General features: G+C 42.1%; 1 protein-coding gene across 11 annotated transcripts in view; it reads right to left on the bottom strand.

Annotated features, from left to right (window-relative positions):
• Positions 1–13,824, bottom strand: part of GNG7 (G protein subunit gamma 7) — a 123,889-nt gene that overhangs the window by 95,165 nt on the left and 14,900 nt on the right. For 6 of the 11 annotated variants that reach the window (XM_037885422.2, XM_043535645.1, XM_043535641.1 and 3 more), the window contains one exon: positions 2,400–2,476. The exons of 4 other annotated variants lie outside the window; for them this stretch is intronic. Coding sequence is in view for 2 of the 7 variants with exons in the window: in XM_037885414.2 (XP_037741342.1) it covers positions 2,400–2,476 (77 nt within the window). In the remaining 5 variants the exon portion in view is untranslated. Of the gene's footprint in view, positions 1–2,399; positions 2,477–6,593; positions 6,688–13,824 lie in introns of all 11 variants that reach the window. One more of the 11 variants, XM_043535640.1, reaches the window with a different exon arrangement.

Genomic DNA, 13,824 nt, shown 5'->3' with positions numbered 1-13,824 from the left:
AGGTTAGGGGGACATTTTGGTTGTTAACACACAGCAACAGGAAGTTACTCCATTTCTGCTACCATTTGGAGAAAGCAGGGGGAATTGCCAGTCATACAAACATTGACAGCTCTAACCAAACTTAGTTGGTACAACCATCACTTGGGCCTCATTTTAGCAAGCGAATGCCTGCTAACATATCCAGGGACCAATGATCTTTCTTAGATAATTGGCAAATGACTGATTCTGCTAGTTTAAAAGCACTAAACAGAAGCTTTCCTGTATGCTGCAAAGCACAAGTCTCATGGACACACTGCCCTCTTGTGGCAATTCAAGAAGTCTTAAGCCAGAATCTATTACCAGTGGCAGGAAAAGACAGTGTGCTTGTCCCCACCGATGGCATTGTTCTCTTAAAAGTATTGGAATGTGCAAGTCAGAACCAGCAAACTGTTTTGTGAAAGCGCCTCTCCAACTTCCTTGCTGACAAGCTCAATCTATTTGATTTCTAGTTTATGTTTGGCTTTCAGTTCCATGAGGACTTAGTTTGGAAGAAAGACAGTATGAGGATAGGTCACCTGAATGAAGGGGACAGGTTTAAAGAGGAATCACCCACAAGGCAGGTCAGTTTTACTTAATAACCTTAACAGTATTTTAAGTCACCATATCACTACTTTATGATCCAAGGGATAAAAACATTCATTGCTTGACAAAGTGACCACAAAGGAGTAATCTATATAGAAATATTTGAAGCGGGTACACATCAAGAAAGGCAAATCAAATATTTAGTATTTGAAAACAGTCTTCCCTGTATTTCCCAACAAAAACCCACCAGAGAATGGATAGATTGGCTTCTGAGGGAGCACTACAAACTATCCAAAGCTTGGCTAAGCGATGAAAAAAAATGCGTGGAAGGCAAAGGGGACACATGAACATCAAGGAGGAAGAGGAATTTAGGAGGATACAACCCCCGGGGGTCGCAACCAAGCACAATGGGATAAAATACAATGGAAAATTTAGGCTGAACAGGAAAATAATCTGAAAGCACAATCCAGTAGCCTGTTGAACAATCTGCCAGAGAAATCACCCCATAAACAGAGATTTTAACACTAGACTACAAAGCACGAGAAAGGGTTCAACAATCCTGCATTGTCTCTTGGGTATGGACTAGATGACTTAACAAGCAAGCAGTCAGGTATGGGAAAGCATTATTGTTTTATGAACCATCATTTTTCATTTTCTATGGAACAATAAGGGGAAGGATGGTGCAGGGGCTAGGGCACTAGCGTGGGATTTGGGAAACCTTGTTTTGACTTCCTGCTCTACCAGACTCTTTTGTGTGACCTTGGGAAAGTTACTGAGTCTTTTCATGCCTCAGTTTCCTGTCTGTAAAACCCAGGTAGCAACATTTCCCTGCTTGCAACAGTGTGGTGAGGCATTCAGATACAATGGTCAAGGGGGCCATGTAGACACCTTGTAGAGACAGAAGTTGGCCTTTTTGTAATGTTTCACATTAAGGGGCTGTTTGTGCACTGTGCCCTTCAACAAGTCTCTACAACCTATTCTTATAGGCTTCACAGACAACAAATTCTAAATCTGTAGATGTGACCTAAACATTTATACTGATCAATTATCCTTGTGACGCTAAATTCAGGCTGCTGCTTGGTGTTCTCTAGAAGACCCAATATCTATCATAGTCATACTATTATCCAAAAGTTAGAAAATTGTAACAATCCTTTCTGACTAAAAGATGCCTGAAGTGCAGCCACAACTCGTCTTTGGATGATGCATTTTGTAGGACGTCAGCAAATGGCTGCTCCAGCATTTTAGGGTGCGGCCCGAGCACAATGCATGAAGATTTAGTGTTTAACTGCTATTAGCACAAAAGGTAGTTGTTCAAATAAACCGCTGTGCAGAGTATTGAAAAGTTTACTTTTAGGGATAGATACAGCTTTCTGCAACAAAGATGCTGCAACAATCGGCTGGATACACAACTATGTAAAGTTTGCAACAAGTGTCTCACAGAGCATCTGGATTAGGGCAGCAGGCAAATAACCCTTTAAGGGAACTGGCACTCCCCAATCTCACACATACATTCCTCCCCAGCTCCTCCCTGCCCGATATCCCCTAGTATCTTTCCATCTAAACCCATATCCTTTACAGGGAGAAGAACAAAATCCAGAACAGAACATACGATCACCGTTTGACAAACCTGCGGCAAGTCTTATCCGCCCTGGTGGTCTCTCTGATTGGATTCTAAGCATATTGCTACCACTCTCCTCAAGCCACTGGGAGGAGTAATTAAAACAGCTACTCAGTTTTTGAAACTCCAGGATCCACAGATTAAAGAAACTGACAAGTCATTAAGAGGCACAGCAGTTATGTTAGGTGTGTGTTGTGATGTACTGTAACACAAAATGTACCTGTTTAGAGGATGTGAAAACTACAGTTTTCAGCACCAAGATAGCGGATTTCTCTGGCTTGACTGAAGACACTTTTCCTTGAAAAACAAAACAAAAAACAGAAGAGAGGAGAATTTATAATGATCAAGACATGGTTACTGTGTTTGACAAGAAACATCATTTGCACTGAATATACTTTGTAGCTGTCATTGCTCCCTGAACAGTGGATGTCCTGTGCAGTACTAAAAGCATAAAGATGCTGAGCCCAACCAGATACTGTATTTCCTACTTGGCAGGCATTTATTATATGAAGGACACAAACAGATTAGCTACTAGCCAAGTGGGTAAGAGAGCGCCTCTTTGCATAGATAGAGCAGAGATTGTGTGGGATAGATGATATTTTCCCCCTCTATTAAATCATTTAAGTTTCGATGATGCAAAAATATTTAAATAACTATGATGTACATTTTAGCTTACTGTTTCATGGTGGTTGGCTGAGACTTTGATCATTGGCATCAATGCAGGCTGGAGCTCTGTGACAAAGTAATTCTCACTTATGCCTGCAGATGGCTACCTCACCAAAACAACTATCATTCATAAATACAGGGTTTGTTTGTTGTTTAAATCTATTGTTAGGGATGTACGGAATGAAGAAATATTCCAAGTGCTTAGTCAGCCATTAACTGAGGTATCACAGAGAACTTCTCTCCTGCTGACGAAAGTGATATAGAATGGAATTATGGAATTGGTCACGTTCACATTATGCTTTTCTAAAGACGTAAGACAGAAGATTTCAGAGAAACAGACCAGAGAAATCAGCCAAAACTATTAACGCAAAGCCTGTTCTGAAGACAAACATTGTCCTAAAAAGAAAAGAAGAAGAATTTAGAAAGATTTAGCCACAGGCCACGCCTACAGCAGTATTCCTGTTTGCTTCCTCACCAGAGCAAACATACTAAGTGCATATTTGATTTAAGCCTAATAAATCATAGAAAAGAACTTGCAAATAAAACCTTTCAGAATGTTTTCAGGTAGGGAAAGTTGCTGAAATGCATGTCTCTTTTGTTGTTCTCTTGCCACAGAGGGCAGGACAAGAAGCAATGGGTTCAAACTACAGCATAGCAGATAGGTTTTTCCTGAGATTTAATCAAATTGAAAGAACAGTAGGACAATGGAACAAATTGCCTAGGGAAGTTGTGGAAGCTTTTTCACTGGAGGTTTTCAAAAAGAGGCTAGATAGCTATTTGTCTTGGGTGGTTTAGACACAACAAATCCTGCATCTTGCAAGGGGGTTAGACCAGATGACCCTTGCATCCCTTCGACCCCTATGGTTCTTTGATTCAGTATGACAAAGAAATATAGCGTACCCTATAAAGTGAGCTGTCTAGATACTTCTCAAACGCAAATCAGACTGGTTGAGGCAACACTATGTCTACCATGTTTTCAAAATACAGCCAGCGAAGCGGAGACCCCAGAATTATTAGTTATATAAATCACAGATATGTTTAATATTTTACAAACATTTAGCTCCATATCTGCTTTTGCAGGAGAAAAAAAGTTTTTGCACAAGAAATGAGGTTAACAGTGTTTAATTTATTACCTACTACAATGAAAAACCTTTAGCAAAATCCTGGCTCTTTTGTAGTCAACAGGAGTTGTGTCATTGCCTTCAATGGGGCCAGAATTTCATTCCTTGCATTTACACTGTGTCCACAGCTTCAAGTGTTATTGAAGTCGTTTAATACATGATGACAGGAAGTTGCCTCAACATTTCCATGACAGCCCTATGTTCCCAGGGAATAGTTAGCCAACAAGACTCCTCCTGGGCTGGAACCCTCCGGAGAGGTTAAATTTTCTGAGATATTGAGGGGCAAAGGGAGAACAAGACACCGAAACTGGATTCTTGAATGAAGAAAAGCATTTAAGAGAAGATGCTATTTTTAGCCTTACCATTCTGGACAGTGTGGCTTTAAACTATCCACCGTCTTAAATGAAATATCTAAAACGGAGAGAAGTCAGGGAGAGTAATAATTTTATTAAGATAATGTTGAAGTAAAAAGAAAATGGTACAGAGTGTAAGCATAGAAGGTTCTGGTTATCAGGGAATAAGGTACAGATTATCAAGGGGTGCGAAATTCGGTTTAGGAACGGGTGGCGTAAGGAATACATAATCTGCAGTCTCCCCGATTGGGGGTGAAAGTTTAACCAGTCAAAGTAGATATTGAGATATGGGGGTATGTTGTCCATATAATGGCTATGTTCAGGTGTGGAGTATAATGAGCGGATACAATGATAGGGATGGATCTACCCTCATTTGGTGGGATTTAATGTTCAGTGACAGGTTTCAGAGTAGCAGCCATGTTAGTCTGTATTCGCAAAAAGAAAAGGAGTACTAGTGGCACCTTAGAGACTAACCAATTTATTTGAGCATCCGATGAAGTGAGCTGTAGCTCACGAAAGCTTATGCTCAAATAAATTGGTTAGTCTCTAAGGTGCCACTAGTACTCCTTTTCTTTTTGCGAATGTTCAGTGAGTTTATGGTTCCAGTTCATATGGTCCAATGGAAAGTCTCTCAGTCCCTATCCCACAGTGGATGCACGATGTCGTACCGGCTCACACCTCCTTGTGCTGTCGGTGGCCAGTGATGTGTTCAATGTAGATGTGCCTGGACCATCAGATGGTGTCCGAGACCATGAGGCGTCACATGAGCCGTGCGTAGCGTCGACCGATCCCACAGGTCCGCAGCACACGCTCGTTGCAGGGGTCCCAAGTGCCCAGGGCTCCGACGATCAGGGCATCCATCTGCACCTCGTAGCCCTTCGCTCTCAGGGTGTCGGCCAGAGGGGTGTATTTTTCCAGCTTACGAGCTCAGGCTTCGCGGAAGGCCCGGGTCCTGTTCTCGAAGGAGATCTTGATGTCGACAAGGATGATCTTTTTCTGGGCCTCGTCGGTGACTACCACGTCAGGTTGCAACTGGCTGTCAGTCCCAGGAATGGCGCAGTTCACAGCGACCTCCCCCAGGCACGGTGCGATGGCTTTCATTAGGCGGTTCTGGATGGCGCTATGGCGCAGCTGCCAGGCTCTGGAGTGGGGCTTGCAGCTGCACAGGACGTGGGGCAGGGTCTCGTTGGAGTAGCCGCACTTCCTGTAACACTTGTCTCGGTTCCCGTGGCGGATGGCTCTGTTGAGCGGGACGCAGTTGAGCCGGGCGCAGTGGATGAACCGCCAGTCGGTGAAACAGGTGAAGCTGCCCCCGGCGAGGAAGTGGTTGCTGGCTTCCCACTTGCTGGTCAGTTCGAAGGCTTTACCCTCGTCCGGTTTACGCTTCAGGATTTCCATGTACAGCGAGTGGATGGCTGCCTTCAGGGTCCTCTCCAGCATGCCCCTGGCACCTGGGGTGACGATGGTGTTGTCATCGGACCTGATCTGCGGCACCAGGACTCCCAGCTCCTGCCGCTCCTCGCACCACTCCCAGCGGCAGCCGATGCGCTTCCCCAGGCAACGCGTGGCATTGCGAGCATGGGACCACAGTGAAGGGATGTCGCGCCCGTCCCGTCCAAATTCGCCATCCAGGGAACGGCTCAGGAAGCTGGCGGTGTCTTGGTTGGAGGGGGCTCTGCCGATCTGCTTCTTTGTTGCGTCATGGAGGGCATTTGCTGAATATATTCTCAACTCAGCCCTCCTCATCCATGTCTCAGTATTGCAGCATGATTGGCCAGGTCTCATGGCTGACACATCTAAGCACAACAGGGCCTGAGTCAAGAATTAAAGTATTACTGCAGTAAGACGGGAAAAAAGCCAGGAAGCTGTGTGTGATAGTTTAAAGGGAGGGAAGGGAATCTGCTGTAATAAAACAGGGTCAGCAATTCTGACTCCCAGGCTCTGTTCCCAGTTGTGCTGCTGATTTGTGTGACCTGTGACCTTGGACCTCAATTCATCTCCTCTGTAAAATAGGTGCTAAAATGTCCTCCTCCCTGGGGTAATGCAGTTCAATGTTTGTCAACTAAACTGACACCTTCTGCTGAAGAGGGGCACCCTATTACATGTGTGAACAAATGAATTAAAGTGTAGTTGTCTGCTCCTCCAAGGCTGTGTCAGCAAGTCTCCTTTTACACTGGTATTGATGCTGCTCCACCAGGGGTGACATAGGTGGGAATGCTCATGTTAACAGGGCAATTGCATTTTTACCACTTTAGACATCTAGACTATGCTTACTCTGAGCAGGTCTAGAGAACATGGTGACAAAAAAATGCTGCTGACTTTCTGAGCCCCCTCTAAAACTCCTATAGTTGTGGGGAGGTTTTGGTGGCTGGAAGGAGAGAAGAGGAGGAATATCAGACAAAGGAGAGAGATATCTACTGGTTAAAACACATGTTAACTGTAGCCAAAGGAGAGTACGATAGAGTGCCAAGCTCTCATTTTATTGGGGGGAGGGGGGAGAGCAGATGACAAAACTCTGAGTTTCTCAAGTCTCTTCAAGTTTTGCTTTCTGTTGTCCTGGCTCAAAAAAAACAACCCACATTATCAATGGCCTGCTAGGCCACAATGTAACAATACCATTCTTTATGGTTAGGCTCTCAGTCTTCATGGCAACAGTTCAGAAAATACAGATGCTGTGAGCTCATGCGATAGCAAGTACTACAGCTCCTGCCTCCTAGGCAGACGCCTTGTTTACGACTTTAATCATTAACAGTTTAAAAAAACAAAAAAATCACCTCTCAATGTGCAGCCAGTGAGGTGGCTGGACATAGTAAAACAGTGATGCATTTCAAGTTTTAGAAAGTCAGAGGAGTCATTAGTGATAATCACCAGGAAGCTAAGGAAGTTTACTTATTCCTGTTATGAATCTTCCATGTTTCTACTGCAGGGGAGGAAGGTTCTCCGGAAACAATTTCAAGAGTTGGAAACAGTCACAGGTCTGGATAGAGATCACTGCCATGGTTTAAAATGGAGAGAGGACATTACAAGAATACTGCTTTCCTCAGGGTGCTAAGGTAAACACGGTCATGTGTCATTAACAGTTATCTGAGGTCCAAGGGAAAGTAATTCCAGAGAAGCTTTGGAGGAAAAGGAGTCAACAAACCACTGTACTAAAATCGAAAAATAGGGTTTTTGTATCCTTTCATCTGTACCCTAATCTCTCAAAATTATGGTCTAGAGATAAATCAAAAGTAAAATCCACCAAAGATCATATGGAATCCTGAGGTAAGCAGGAGCTTCAAGTTGACTCCCAAATATCTGGAAAGAAAGAATGGGGTACCTATGTTGAACTCTCTACTGTGGGATCTTCAAAAGGATATAGCTACAGATAATCGGAGGGGAGGCAAATTGCTTTTGGAGATTGCAAAAACAACAAAGCATGAACTGGAACAGAGCTAACAAGCTAACAATGCAATTTTGCTCGCAGTGAACTGCTGCTCTGTGCCTCCAAGAATATATGGAAAATCCATAAAGTTTCATGTAATAGGCAGAGGAACGGAAGTTGCGTCAGGAGTACCACATGTATCATCCTCCTTTGGTTTTTCCACTTGACTCCCTTTATGACTTTACTTCCAAACAGGAGCAAAAACTGACTTAATGGTCACTAAAAGCAGCCACGAAATGAATTAAAGGAGCATTAACCCAACAGAAGTGTAAAATCTCTTTAATAAAACACAGAAAAGTAACATGATACTAACATAACAACAACCCAACTCAGGTTCACTTCCAGAAAATGAAACACTGTACAACTAGCCTCATTCTGGCCATTAAACAATAAACTAAGAAACTCACTGGCCAAGGCCCTTCATTCATCTGTAAACATATTATTATTTGCCAGGAGATGCCTCTAGAATACTGAGCATCTTTCCTTGGCCATAAAGAACCTGCTTTATTTTCTTTAATGCAATAACAAAAGCCTATATAATGCAGTAAGGCATACCACAGCACTATCCATTTCCATTCGATTTACAGTCCTGTGCAATGAAATGTCAATGACAACTACAGAGCACTGACTTAGGCATCCCAGGTTATTCCAGTATTTCACTCCTTGTAATATTAAAGGATAAATCACATAGCATTAGAGGATACTACCATATAATGCATTGCTAAAGCAGATATATATGAAGTGCATTTAAAGTGATCACATAATCTAAGTCTTGCATATGTAGTGAAAATACCTGGATAAAAATAAACCTGCATTGTGTGAGAGCGCCTTGTAGAAATAAACTGGCTAATGACCCTTTCTGAACATGCAAAAAGCCTATTTATAAAATAGTCATACCCTGCCCTTCGATAGTATTTTTCATCCAAGGCTCTCAAGCTCTTTACACATTAAGTAATCACTGTTCTCCCCACGGTTCTGGGTTTTGGAAGTCTCAGCTGCCTGACGATCCAATCAAGTTTTAGTGATCATAAACAGATATTATATTGATCATTATGATCAGTGAATGGTGTAGTAGAAATGCATCTATAAGTGAGGGCCCAGGAAGAACTTGGAAGACAATCAGAGCTTAAGGCAGCTCTTGAAATTAGTTGCCTTTGTGACAGAATCCTATAGAAAAGTGGTTCTCAAACAACTTCTGTAGTGATGACCCCTTTCACACAGCAAACCTTGGAGGGCAACCCCCCCTTATAAATTAAAAACACTGTTTAAAAATATTTAACACTATTATAAATGCTGGAGGGGAAGCACGGTTTTGGGTGGAGGCTGACAGCTCACAACCACCCAGGTAATAACCTCACGACCCCCAGTTTGAAAACCCCTGCTATAGAAATTCTTGATCAACAACTTGAACTATAAAGTACAACAAGCAGCAGACAGGTTTTAGCATCTTTTTACTCCATCCACAGGTGTGAAATGAGGACCCTTGCAGTACAATGAAACAGAAGCATTAGGAGTCTATTTCTTTATCAGAACCACTGACGGTATTAAAAAAACTACTGAGGTGGCTGGAGGGAACAAATCAGTATGTTGACAAGAGCTCTAACAATAGGATCTGGTGGCAATGCAAGTTATAACACCACCATTTAACAACAGAAATCCCTAGAACTGTTAAATATTTAACAAACAAGATTTTTCCCTGTAATCTTAGTGACGGTCTTGAGAAGAAAGCCATATACTTCACCCAGAGAATTAAAGAACTCTGCTTTCCAAAGCCATCTTCTAATAAAAGCTAGCCTGTTAGAAACTTTACTGGTGTCTCTTCTGCAGCGTTTGCCCAAAATACTTAACCCCTCCCCACCACACACACAAAACTGGCATTTCCCCACTTCCTACATAAACTGGAGTTTAGCTGTTTGTTTAGTAATTCTCTTGTGTTTTCACTTGCCTTTGCTAGGAGCTCCAGTTGACCTGCAATTTTGCAGTAAGTTTTGGTGTTACGTAAACTAAAGGAGTTAGAAGTGGGTTTTGTCCAGATTAGACATGAATACACTGTTTAAAGTAGTGACAAATGAGATCAGCTATGTTCTTAGGAAGATAACCCAGAGGTAATGGGATTATTTCTGAAATCATTGCTCCCCATGCCAAACTACCTACTGATAGCAACACTTTCATTGGACACCTTTTCTAGAATGACCACTCACATTGCAGTAGTTTGGGGAACATTGCAGGACAATAACTAGATGCCACCTGGCTACAGGTTTTCCCCTTTCAGAAGGGGCCCATGATCTATGTTAGCCTTCAGCCTAATGCCAAGAATCAAAACCGTGTGCTACAGTCAGTCTAGATTCTGGAACAGATAATGGTTAGTCTGCAATACCCCAAGAAACCAGATGATTATGGGCAAGCTATTTCTTCTTCAACTCTGTCCATCTCACTAGGATAACATTACAGTAATCACATATACTGGCAAATAAAACTGGAATTAACTTCACAATCCCCATAAAAAATAGGAGCAACAGCTGCCACTGGGGAAAAAAAACAACCTGGGATTTCTCTAGCATTTGAAAGCATTTCCTTCCTTAATTTGATCTGTTTACAATGTCAGATTACAGACAAAGTAAACTAATATTTATAAAGCAGCTTAGCAATGGATCTTTGTAAATCTAATTTTGCAAATAAACATCTTTCTATGAACATGAAGCTTATTTTTTGGATACTGGTAGCAAGGACAAGAGACGGGCCATAAATTCACAAGCAGTTTTCTTCTATTTATAAATAAATAAGATTTTTCTGGCAAAGTTATCTGGTAAGAAAATACACCGACAGCTCACAGAAAACCCTGAAAAGAGTAGTTAGAAACAAATCTGGTAATGCTACATATTCTCTATTTTTCTTCCATCATTCTTTATAGTACATATTTCTTCTGTTGCAAGTCACAAGATTTGCAGACATTAGGGACATTTAAGACAATGTTTTGTAAAAGGTCACCTGCTCCTAGGTTTTCCTCCTTGTCAGTCATTTCCACAACAATCACCTACAGCAGAATGTAAGGGACAGTAACCTGACATTATAGAGGAGGAATAAGCATCACAGTGTTGCCAGCCCCACAAAATACTCTGCTTTTTCTTAAAGGCCCAGCTCATGGAGTTAGGAGATTACATGAAAATATCTGCTTTCACTACAGAAATTAAATATTTATCTTAGCTCATAAGGCTGCACAGAAAATAACTGAAAACGTAAGCCTTCAGGGCTCAAAATACAGAAGGCAAATAAAACAAATGTTTAAAATCTCATGATTTAAGTCAATCTCCCAATTTCTGAATGCTTGACAATAGTGAGAACAGGTAAATTCTCATGAAACATTATTTGCATGTAAATGCCTCATGAATATCCCAAATAGAGGGAGGGATATACTGAAGATATGCACAGACTGGTGAGGGGGAGACTCAGGGATGCAGGCTCTGGGCGGCGCTTACCTCAAGCGGGTCCCGGAAGCAACAGCATGTCCCTTCTCCAGCTCCTACACGGAGGCATGGCCAGGCAGCTCTGCACACTGCCCCGTCCACAGATGCCGCCCCTGCAGCTCCCATTGGCTGTGATTCCTGGCCAATGGGAGCTGAAGGGGTGGCGTTTGGGGCAGGGGCAGCATGCAAAGCGGAGCCCCTTGGCTGCCCCTATGTGTAGGAGCCGGAGAAGTGTTGGATCATATTAAAGAAGTTCTGTATTAAAATCACAAATGAGTTTGATTCCCCATAGTTTAAATTCCAGGATATTACTAATTAAGAGGTCTCTTGGTTCTTGGTACTGTTTCTCTCCCTCTATGTGTGAAACTTGCAAGCTGCTAATTGTGTTAGGCCCACCTTGATTATCATGCACATTGTAAGGAGAGTGATCACTTTAGATAAGCTACTACCAACAGGAGAGTGGGTTTCTGTTGGAAATGGCCCAACTTGATTATCATACACATTGTAAGGAGAAAGGAAAGGAGTACTTGTGGCACCTTAGAGACTAACCAATTTATTTGAGCATAAGCTTTCGTGAGCTACAGCTCACTTCATCGGATGTAAGGAGAGTGATCACTTTACATAAGCTATTACCAGCAGGAGAGTGGGGTGGGGGGGGGGGGGGGAGAGAAAACCTTTTGTAGTGGTAAATACCCATTTTTTCATGCTTTGTGTGTATAAAAAGATCTTCGATACTTTCCACAGTATGCATCCGATGAAGTGAGCTGTAGCTCACGAAAGCTTATGCTCAAATAAATTGGTTAGTCTCTAAGGTGCCACAAGTACTCCTTTTCTTTTTGCGGATACAGACTAACACGGCTGCTACTCTGATAACTGCTTACTATGATTCTTTCTGTATTCACAATAAATGTGGCATTTTGCCTTTTCCCCTTTAATAAGATCCTGCTGGTTTTTATTTTATTGGTATAACAGGAGGGCCATGCCGCTGCTTCCAGGAGCCACATGGAGTGGCTCCCAATCCTGTTCCCCGACTGGAGTGCCAGAGCAGGGCCAGCCTCAGACTCCACTCCCCAGCAGGAGCTCGAGGGCCAGATTAAAACGGCTGGTGGGCCATAGTTTGCCCACCCCTGATTTACACCCTGCTCCTGAGGGTTAATCCAACCCACTGACGTCAATCCCACAAGTCTGAGCCCGCATAAAGCTTGCGGCATTGAGGCCTTATTTACATAGAGGACAATAGCTAAAATGACCCTGTAGTGCAACAATAAACAACACTTAAATACATAAAGTTACCTAAAACAGGAAGTTCACATGAAAAGCCAGAATTCCACTAGAGATTCTCTGCCTTCTCGGATACATTTTGTAGCTCTTGTTTCTGTAGTTAGTGTATATAAATAACTAAAACTTCGTATGGATACTTTGAGCCAAAAGTTCTTCAGAAACAGTGGTAATCAGAATGTACATGGTTAAATTTAGAAAGGCACTGAACTTTAATACTTTTGTCAGTCACAGCCTAACTGATTCAGCTGAAACCACACCCTCATATCATGCTGTAGTGCCAGTGTCAACTTCAACTTTGAATTTCCTATAGCGGTTGGCTTTTTGGTAAGCTTAACAAAATTTCCTGTCCTTCAACAAATTTTCTTCAGATTGTGTCTTCCTGGTCATTGTGGAGAGATTTTAATCTTTCTAATGCTAGCATAATTTCCATCTGAAAACATTAGAAAGTTTGGTAATAAGCACTTCCTTTAATACTATTAAACATGGTAACTGCAAGGAATGGCTTGAGCTGCAAAGAGATCGTATTTCACCTGCAAAGTAACAGCATATACAGTATTATCCAAACAATCTCTCCCAGGTGTTACTCTCAAACTAGAGCTAAATCGCAGCAACTTTTTACAAGAGACTAGAGAGTGGAGTAACTTGGCATCTTATACCAGCAATAAGCAACCTAAGAGCAACTAATCTCTTAGGATATTAGGTGATACACCTATTTTTCTAGATTAGTGAGATTCTAGAAAAGTTACAGGTACCATGGCCCTGGTACTGTGAAAACTATTCCCACAATGTAGCACCCTCCTGACCGATAACAGTTGTTGCTATTCCAAGTCCTGGGCCTCTCCAACAGAGCCTGACAAAGTTGTACTGAAGTTGTGCAATATATTCAGATGTGCGCTAGGACAAACTACCAAAACACAAACCCATTTCCCCATCAGTTAAAGACTGATGAACTTATCCAAGGCAACACCAAGCCCTCCCTTCCTAGTTCAAAGGAAAAAATAATAGAAAATTTGTGGCTATCCACCCTATTTTAAAATAAACCCTTAAGTGTTTAATACTGAAATGGGTGCCAGTTCCAAAACAAAAAGAATGGGAGAGGCACATGAAACTATTTGCCAGTAATGTAAATTATGTTTGTTTATTTCACATACTGAAATGTAAGATGATACTATTGGCTATCAGGTGCTTCAAAAAGGCATAGGTCTAATCAGTCTACTTGACCTATCCCCCAAAATATTCATAAGCATAGGATGTTTAACCAAATGGACTATGGAAGCACCAATATGATTCAACAGAGAGATATGCAGGGACGACAGGGGAGGAGATCAAATGTTCT

The sequence above is a fragment of the Chelonia mydas genome, chromosome 25 (assembly GCF_015237465.2).
Source record: "Chelonia mydas isolate rCheMyd1 chromosome 25, rCheMyd1.pri.v2, whole genome shotgun sequence".
Taxonomy (NCBI): domain Eukaryota; kingdom Metazoa; phylum Chordata; order Testudines; family Cheloniidae; genus Chelonia; species Chelonia mydas.
This window is presented reverse-complemented; position numbering and strand designations above follow the sequence as displayed.